The sequence below is a fragment of the Bombus vancouverensis genome, chromosome 12, assembly GCF_051014615.1.
Source record: "Bombus vancouverensis nearcticus chromosome 12, iyBomVanc1_principal, whole genome shotgun sequence".
NCBI classification, from domain to species: domain Eukaryota; kingdom Metazoa; phylum Arthropoda; class Insecta; order Hymenoptera; family Apidae; genus Bombus; species Bombus vancouverensis.
This window is the reverse complement of record NC_134922.1, coordinates 11,357,096-11,367,217: the sequence shown is the minus strand read 5'-3', so window position 1 is coordinate 11,367,217 and position 10,122 is coordinate 11,357,096. Positions and strand designations below refer to the sequence as shown.

Sequence of the window (10,122 nt, the reverse complement as noted above, 5' to 3'; positions counted from 1 at the left end):
GCAATCGATGATCTCTGTTGGAAATCATGCTTGCTAAAGCTATTTGTAATATGTATAATTTTTGATCTCTCTTGGGGGTGGGTTAAATAGATAAACAATGTGTCAGACATTTACAATTACAGTTCTTTGATGTATTTCATTAAATTTCTTCTTCCTGATAGAAGTTTATTTTATGAAATTGATTTTTCAGTATCTTATACTCTTTATGAGAATATCGTACCAGTTATTGATAACCGTAGAATAATCTAAAATTAAAATTATGTTATACGAAAAGCCTGTTGAACATTCAAATCGAACGAGTAAATGAATATTGATTTCAATCATGGAAGTGTTATAAGTATTTATGTGAAAGATATAAAGAGATAAGGAAAGAGAATAGGGTGGGAGATATAAACCTGAATATTTCTCTTCAGTTTTCACGTCAATTGCTAATTTACCGAACCAGAATAATAGTCGAGCTTATAAACATATCAGGTGATTGATATGTTCTCTTTTGAGTCCACGCACCTATTAATATGCAAATAAAACTGGACGTAAGACACGAACGATATGAATGGAAAAATATTTCTATGGAGAGTTGTTGGCACGATCAATTCCCGAATTGCATGTGATTCGCTTTTTAAAAGGTCGCCATTAGTAGTAACATTGACGTATGAAGAATTAGCGCAACCTCAGGTTTATGAATGAGTACCTTGGGCGTGAGGATCACGTGGCGCGGCGCTGTGGCGCTTTAACGATCGAGAACATCCTGTCTCCTCCCTTCGTCGAGCTTTATCACACACTCCCCTCTTTTCTCCTTTGATATGACCAGTACAGGATGTATCATTTATAGGATCTGGGTCGTATCGGAGCGATCAGGATTCAGCAAGTACAGATATCCTGCAAACGAAATATCATTTGCTGGAAACATCGCTGTTCAACGGAGAATATCTTGAGACTTAACGCAAAGAATTTTCCGAATGAAATATTTGTTTATAAAGCATACTTAATTGTCGAAACATATAGGAAAGGTTGAATTAGTATCATCTTTTTTTCTGTAATATCTGAAGTTTAATTTTGGGTGATAGAGAAACTATGATTTTATAGGAATGTACGTGTTGACAGTATATGATTTATGATCTCATCGTAATTCACATTTAAGTATTAAGCATTTAATGCCATCTTTTTATATCATTAAATTGTTATACAATCTATCAAAGTAGTTATACAAAGTAATTTACGATTACTTTGAGTTACATTTACTATGGACAATCGAAATATTTCTTATGTTTTAAAATGACAGATTGATCAAAACTTTTTAGTGAGTTGTAGGATACAGGAGGCAATCCGTGGGCGTACCTAAGTGCTTACATAGTTGTGGGTGCACATGTGGGCGGATTTAGCAGGAAAGTATAAAGTCATTGTTTTTGGCAAGATCACGTCTAACGCAAACAGTTAATTCCTTCATACAATAAAAAGATACAAAGTATCTAGACAGACTAATATCTTTCAAAATATACTGCACGTTTCGCTCTACCACATTAGTTTATGTAATTAAATAAATTGTAACTGTCTCAAATTGAATAAGTCTGTATCGAAGTATATTAATTTAAAGGATATTATCATGTCACAGTACTGTTACGAATAAATTATCTTTCACTAACGCTGAATAAGCATATAATAACATAATAACATTATGCCTGTTTAATGTAGCCATTTCTATAAACTGATTCTCAACGCGAGAATTGATTGTTATTTTAATAAATAACAAAAAAAAAAAAATTTTCTATAAACTGTTTATGTATTTTGATATGAACAAACAATGCCTGATGTCAGAAGCACGATGTAGCAAACTGACATTTTAATAATAACGTGTACGAATTATGAATGTGATTAGCAGAATATTTAATAATTTTGAAATCTGCAGGAAAGTACAAATGTTCAAAGTATATGAAATATTCTAATAATATTAAAAATATAAAAAAATACATTTTTTTCAATCAGATAGCTACATTTATAAACAGCTTATCGACCGATAAGATTGGAACTTTGAAACGAAAGTTTTCATGTAAAATTCTACGTTATAGAGTAACCTTTTCTTTCTTTGCCCAAAACTTTGCACCAATGACCACCATGACGAAATTCGGTGGAATGAATTTTTCTCGAAGCGTCAAACTTTCCATCAACAGACACTGTACTAAACCACGATGTAGCCAACTTTCCAGAAGGAAAGTTGGGAGCTTTTTTTCGCACCGAGGTCCGATATATCTCAAAATTTATTATGAGGGAAATTTGGAAGTTTCGATCGGCCAAGGCTGCTGTAACGTTCGTTGTGTCATGAATTTTCGAGGATAGGATAGTTGAAACTTTTCGTGAATGGACCAGTTCGATGAATTGAAACGGCGTGTAGCGCTAGCTATACATAAGTACACGCGTATATAGTCTCCACCCACGCTTTATGCGCGGGCGTCGCGACGAAGGCGTCGTAGCAGTTTCGCTCTTGCGATGACCTTGGAAGCACCCACGCGCCAAAAGAGACCACCACGCGGGGGTGGTTCGTTCATCGACGTTCCAGCTACTCTTCTCGATTTTCCTCCCCATTCTCTCTCTCTCTCTCTCTCTCTCTCTCTCTCTCTCTCTCTCTCTCTCTCTCTCTCTCTGTACTTACGTATTTCCTATACGCAATATAGAATGCGCGTGCGCCATTCTAGCGCGTAAACGGAATTCACCTTCATGTTAAAATTCACGGTTCCCATTTACGTAAGTAGCTTATTATGTCCTCTCTCATTGGCGAATTCGTTCGTTCGTCAGTTTAATTTGACGATAACGCTTTCCAGCGTCAAAGTATATATTGCCAACGTTTAACGTATCATGATAGAAGAAATGAAAATTAGTTATGTCTGTGACGCCTTTGTCTCATAATGTAAAGGAATTGCTTGGTACTTCGTGCAAAGAAATTATTTCCTCACCTATAAAATAAAGGAATTCGATTTTAAATTGTTGCAAAATTGAACGTTAGAATTTTTTTATTTATAGATAAATAATTATAGCATGTAAAATGTAGAAATACTTATTTGTATATACGTTCCTATATAAGTTATTTAGAAGATGAGAAGTATATGTGCAAATCGTCCCTTATACAGGAATCAATTTACTCAGAAACTGATAATTCTGCTTGAAAAATATACGTTATAACGGAAAAATTTAAAAATTATCGCTGCCTATACACGATACAATTATATCTATTTTTTATATAATTTATATGTATTAACTATACAGTTATAACGTCTTTTTAAAAAAAAAAATTTTTTTTTAATTTAAAGTACAATTGCTACTCTACCATAAAAGCTGTTTTAGAAAATACGAAATGCACATCGCTATGGTGAAACACAGTTTCCGAACTGTACTTTCTAACCTAATAAATCACCGGTTACTTACTGTCAGCTTAACAATACGCACAAACAGGGTACAGTAAATGGTAAGTCGGTAAGTGGTAGGAATAGGTATAAAGAGTGTTCGCCAAACAGTACCCAGCTCATCTTTTAAGAAACTTTCCAATCAGTTCTGGCAATCTTCTAAAAAAAATTTTTTCAATCGTCGTCAAAAAATAGATATTGTTTTTTTAAGAATTAAACGTCGTTACAAATTGGAAAATTTCGAATCACAACTTGTTTCAATTTTATGTCAAACTTTCTCCTGAAACATTGAGAGCCTTCTTGTTTCACGAAATAAGAACGAGATTGCGACATAAAATTTCGAAGATCGTAGAAACTTAATATTCTATGAAAAATTCTAAACAAAGTGGAGTAAATAATTTTTAAATAAAAATAAAATTATTTTTCTATATTCCTATACCTTTATGGTTCTTAACGTGTAAGCTAAGAAAAATGCCATTGTACACAAAGTATTTACTGAGGCCTGCAAGTACATCCCATTTAAAAGACTTTTCCAGAATTTCCACGAAAACACTTACCGAGTGCAGATGTTCGTTACGGATTATTGTACCTTTTACTACGCATTTATGGCATGGGGTACAAAGCGAAGGACAAAGATCGGAGGCTTTAAAAATTCTTACTTTTGTGGGTGTGTAAGAAGGCACAGGATTGCAATTTCCGTTGAACTTCGGGAGAAAGTTTTCATTGTTATGAAGAATTTAAAAATGTCGAACTTCTAACAATTGTAACATAAAATATATCAAGACATACATTATAAATAATATTTATATTGAATATATAACTATACATATATATTGAATTTCAGTTATAAATAGAGATTTGAAGTAAAGTTATATCAAGAAGTAAAATTATTTTTATTTAATGAATTATATACTTTTCTTACTAGGTAATATTTTTGCTTGTTAATGTTATATTAGAAGAGTAAGATATATATGTATAACAATAACAATTAGAATAAATGAAACAAGTATTTTCGGAGACTTGTCTTTGTGATTTAGCAAACAATTATGGTCAAATATAGCCTGCATTTAAATTAACGGTACAACTAACAATCTACTTGTCAGTTCAGCAATTATACCATGAAGTTGTTAAAATTTATGAGTCACAGAGTGAAATTTTGACCACTTCGACACATCTGCTACAACCCTGGAAACCTTTGTTCCAACAGTATTTCCTTAATCCCTTTCTGTAATTATTCCTGCTTGGACTGTAAAAGGAATTTTCGCCAAGGACACAAAAGATATACATAGGTCAAATGGTACAAAGTATGCATGAGTCTATTCTGTAGAATTTCTTTAAGAAGACTAAAACGTAGTTGTTGGATTCTTAAGGTCTAAAATCCATTATCTTGACAGCGCAATAAATCACTATTACACGCAGTAAATCACGACTACATTACCTTTATTTTCTTATATTTATTAAAAATTTTAAAATGTTTATTAAAAAAAAATTAAAAATGAGTAAAAAATATACTCCTAAAAAATGCTCCTAATAATGTAATAATGATAAAAATAAAGATATTTTTAAGATACAATATAATGTATAAGAATACAATATATAAGAATATAATACAATGTAAGAATATAAATACAATGTATAGGAATACAAAAAAACTGACTAAAAAATCTGTAATAAACTCTTCTGAACATTACGCGAATTGAAAAATGTTATAGTTCAAAATAAAACAATATTATATATATATATATAAATATATGAACAAGAGGGAGAATAGTTAAACATTTGATTACATTCAACTTTTTAAATTTAAATTTTTAAACATTCTCATAAAATTAGAAAAAGATATTCTGATACAATTATTCGATTAATCACCTATTTATTGTTTCTTCATCATCCTGTTATTTTATTTATCCACGGTTCAACAATAAAATATTTCTTAAATAATCCCTTCTTACTATTTTAAATAATTCCTCTCTTAGTAATGTGCTATTTATAGTTCATGGAGTGTAGCCATACAAATTTCTTTTTTTTTTTATTTATTTATTGAAATTACAATCAATTCTCGCGTTGAGAAGCCATACAAATAATTCTAAAAACCTATTTCGTTACCAATATCCACAATAGCTCAATATGTACTTGTAAAACGTATTTGAATATCCTTGTATTATAAAATTGATAGAATATATAACCTATACTTATCAATATGTCTTTTATCACATATTAGGATTCTAGATTTTTTAAATCTGCCTGAATTCTATTACTCTAGTTTACAAAGAAAACCTACACGATGTAACCAGGATTTTATAGATTTTTACTCTTTAAGTTATACATCTGAAAAATATAAAAAATATGTTAAGTACATATTCAGTGTGCACTATACGTAAGAATTAACGAAACTTGAGTTATCTGCAATATACGGAATAAATTCCATATTTGACGTATCATATAATATAAATGGGAAGCACAATTTTCTATTAAAACTAACTATTACAATACACTAATAATGAAAAATGCAATGCATGTTTCATATCTGAAAAAATTACGAATTAATCAGCTTTTATCCTTCATACATTTTGTGATTGGTACTATAATGTTTTGAAAAAAAAAAAGAAACATTCGTATTCAGAGCTAATAATGAGTAGTGTTCAAGTGTTCGAACATATATATATATATGTAGTTTTCATAAAATAAATATAAATAAAATCTAAATATTTATTTCAATAAATGACTTAACTTTTTAATTTAACATTTACAATGGCGTCGCAGGTGTTATGGTTATAAATGGCTTTAGTTTTCTTCTTGTTTTATTTACTAATGACGCTGACCGCTTTATATTTGATTCTAAAAAAGATTAAATGTTAATATACATATAATAGATTATTATTAGCTTTTATACTGAGAAATAACTTTGGCGTTAAGAAATTTCTCTTTCGTATTTATTTTGTTATATTTAAAATTCAAATACTTTAAGACTACTTACTAATTGTAGAATACGTATATAATTGCTTTAAAACGGCAACTGGTCTTATGGGTTTCGTATCGATTCTAGGTGAAACTTCCAGTGTTTCTTCCTCAATAAAGTAGAAAATAGTTATAATTACATTCTATATAGATATAATATTAGGAGAATAAATATAGCAATAACACAAACCTTGTAAATTTATGTTCGGTAACGATGTACTCCGTCTTTTTCCGAATTTGTTTATTGGGCTATGCTCTTCTTGAAATTCAATTGCATCATAGTACTCTGTACTAGAGTTTGATTCACCTGAGTAAGGTAAAAGAAAGCTTTTCTTATTAAAAAGTACTTCATTAATTAATTTTCAATTTTAAAACTGAAATTAAGTTGTATGTTTGTTATATACAATTATATTAAATAATATTTATACTGTATAACATTTTGTTTAGAAGTAATGTGTTTAAAGTAATTTTTGTTACTCATTTTTCTTCTATTAAAACATTTTATCACTTACAATCCCAACTTTCCATCATTTCAACTTTTCTTTATGATTGCTGACTGCTTACTAAGGGATGGAATGTAAATCCTATACTATTTCGGGACAACAAACGTTACATTTGATTTAGATGTTCTGTTTACCAACAAACTTTAAAATACGTGTAAATTTATAGCTAACGATACTCTTCACTAAAAAAGATTCTATTATGGATTAAACAGGATTTGTTTAAAATTTTAATTTTTAATATACATATGTAAAAGATAATGGAAAAGATACAAGATTCTTTTCGTAGTTAATTTTCATTGAAAAAGTTATAAAATATGAAAAGAATTGTATTTCCGTTTTGTCTTTGCCGCGTATCGTAACGTCACTGATAGCCATTGGTAGCATTGATGAAGGAGTGAGCCCCTCATTTTCTTTACCGATATATAGTATTTTGAAATATCACGTGGCTTTCTATCGCAATTGTATCTTTGGTAATTAATACTTGATACCACGGTCGTATTTTAATACCTAAAGTTTTATTCTGGTAATTTATAGAATTTACAGTTAAGTAAAAATAAAATATCCCTATGTGGCATTGTTTATTTTTCAGTTAAATCGCTTTTCATTTCATATATGGTGTTTAATTCTAGTTTTATGAACGATCAACACATGCAGATGACAGTAGAACATAATATACTGAAATAATTTATTATATATAGGAAATAATTTATTATGCCGTAACAGATACAATATATATAAAAACAATTCTTTTGATTTATGTATTATTTTATAAATTGTAAAAATATTTTACAATTTATAAATATTTTAATGTTTACAAGTTCGAATTATATAAAATATGTACTTTTTTAAATATAATAAGGTAAAAAGGTAATGTTTTCGTTCATTATTCACAATGGAATGTTGTGAAGATACAGAAACAACTACAAAACCTGTTGTAGATACGGTAAATCTTAAAACTTAAAATTAATATTTTCTTGAAGAATTTATAAAAAATTTATAGAGTAATTATTAAATTTTTATTAATATAGTACTTTCTATTTTATTGTATATTTTAGCCAGAATCAGTGGCGATTGAAGAATCATCAATTTTCAAAGACACAAAAGTGTCACAAGATTTTCAAAAAAAAGAAATTTTAAGAGGGAGAAAAGGAGAAGGTGCTACAGGGAAAATACCAGTAGTCGCGGAAAAGATAAGAGAAAATATTACAGGGAAAATACCAGAAGTAACAGAAAAATTAGAGGAAGATATTACAAGGAAAATACCAGAAGTACAAAACAATGAAAGCTTGCTACTTACTAGTGAAATTGAAGCTATAAAAAATATAGAAGAAACATACTCAACCAATTGGTTTTATTACAATTGGAATAATTCTCCAAGATTATTATGCGAAGCAACTGCAGAATATCAGATAACTGAATCATATGAAAATTTTACAAAGGGTTGTCAGTGGTCTCCTGATAAAACATGTTTACTAGTACCTTCAGAAGATTTTAGGATTCGAATTTATGAACTCCCTACAGAATTATATTCTGAAAAAATTCCTTCAAATTTATCATCCACAAAATTTTCAGCAGCTTTAACAGTAAAAGAAGGAGGACTTATATATGATGCTTGTTGGTATCCTTTTATGAATTCATGGGAACCTGCAAGTTGTTGCTTTTTAAGTACAAGTAGAGAAAGTCCTATACATTTATGGGATGCTTTTAATGGTGAATTAAGAGCAACTTATCGAGCTTATAATCAGTTAGTAATATAAATAGTTTACCAATATATTTATATTTTCATTAAGTTTTTATTAAATATTCTATTCTGTTGTTAGAGTTGATGAAGTAGAAGCTGCAATTAGTATTCAATTTATTGACTCTGCTAAAGAAGTATGGGCTGGCTTCAAAAATGCTTTAAGAGTGTTTAATGTGGAACATCCAGGTCGCCAAATAAATACCATTCAATTTAAAAGAGATTTTCCAAATGTAATAGGTCTAGTTTCCTGTATTCGAGAAAATCCAATTATGCCAGGATTAGTTGCTTTTGGTACATATTCTAAGAACATTGGTAAGTAAATGATATCGATTATATTTCATTATGAAAATATCACTAATGCTAACAATATAATTCTGATAATTCACTTATATACTTTTGTTAGGTTTATATAGAGATGGGCCATTATGTACTTTTAAAACAGGAAGCGGAGTGACTCAAATTGAATTTAGCCCTTGTGGAACAAAATTATTTTCTGTAGTTAGGCGTAGTAATGAATTTTTATGTTGGGATTTGCGTAACCCAGGTAATGTTCTGTACTCCCTTGAAGGACGCCAGTCTGATACAAATCAGAGAATTCAGTTTGACATTACATCTAATGGAGACGAAATAGTTTCGGGTATGTTAATAAATAATTATTAAAATATGTTATATTATTGCAAAGATAATTCCTCTCATTATTTAAAATTTTTTAGGTGGTACAAATGGAGATATTAAAATTTGGAAATTACCACAAAGTTCAAATTGCGAAGATCTTAATGCATCACATAAAATAAAATTATCATGTGACTGTATAAATGGTGTAAGCTTGCACAAAAGTTTACCCATCATTGCTACCAGTACAGGACAAAGGTTTTGTGATAGCCTACCACAAGGTAGGGACAATAGTGTACGACTATGGTTGTGTTCTTAACTTGATAGTATAATAAACTATTGTAAAAATAGATACAATTACTATTTTATATATATATGGACCTTTCATGATTTGATATATGTATAACATAGATTTTTAAATAAAATATTTATATGATTGCATTTTATTATTTAACTATACAGAACTAAGTTTATCTACGTAATTTTTAAATAAATTGAGTATTAACTTGTACCAATAAATGACATAAAAGTGAAATTTTTAATGGATATAAAATTTATAATAAAATACATTTATAAATAAAAATGATATTTTTATTTTTTAACTTTTTATAATTGAATAACTTTAATTTAAAAGTAAATTAAATAAATGTTTGTAAATCAATTTCTTATTATTTCTAATAATTTCTAGAAAAAATTATGTTTGAAATATTTCAATTTATTTCAAATACTTTATTTACGAATACAAAAGTTCAAATCTAATTACTATAAATTTGTTATTTTCTTTTAATTTGTTTGATGTGTATATTTGGGAGGAAGTACAACAAACGCGTACATGGTAAGTACATGCATTGAAGTAGCATATAAAGGAAGTACAAAGCTTTTTAAAAATTATTTCAAGCAAATATAAAAGTTA

The 10,122-nt window shown here is 28.9% G+C and overlaps 2 protein-coding genes across 2 annotated transcripts; one reads left to right on the top strand and one right to left on the bottom strand.

Annotated features, from left to right (window-relative positions):
• Positions 1–5,423: 5,423 nt before the first annotated feature.
• LOC117155415 (uncharacterized) lies at positions 5,424–7,183 on the bottom strand. The gene is made up of 5 exons (XM_076623369.1): positions 6,866–7,183; positions 6,544–6,660; positions 6,373–6,459; positions 6,127–6,233; positions 5,424–5,723 (listed from the first exon to the last, which is right to left on the bottom strand). Exons 1-4 carry the CDS (start codon positions 6,882–6,884, stop codon positions 6,142–6,144), a joined length of 315 nt encoding a protein of 104 aa, XP_076479484.1. The 5' UTR covers positions 6,885–7,183; the 3' UTR covers positions 5,424–5,723; positions 6,127–6,141.
• Positions 7,184–7,281: 98 nt separating this feature from the next.
• On the top strand, positions 7,282–9,792 carry WDR79 (Telomerase Cajal body protein 1 homolog). Its single transcript, XM_033331175.2, has 6 exons — positions 7,282–7,398; positions 7,486–7,799; positions 7,912–8,600; positions 8,677–8,909; positions 9,001–9,234; positions 9,311–9,792. The coding sequence occupies exons 2-6, from the start codon at positions 7,749–7,751 to the stop codon at positions 9,526–9,528; spliced, it is 1,425 nt and encodes a 474-aa protein (XP_033187066.1). The 5' UTR covers positions 7,282–7,398; positions 7,486–7,748; the 3' UTR covers positions 9,529–9,792.
• The last annotated feature ends 330 nt before the right edge of the window (positions 9,793–10,122 follow it).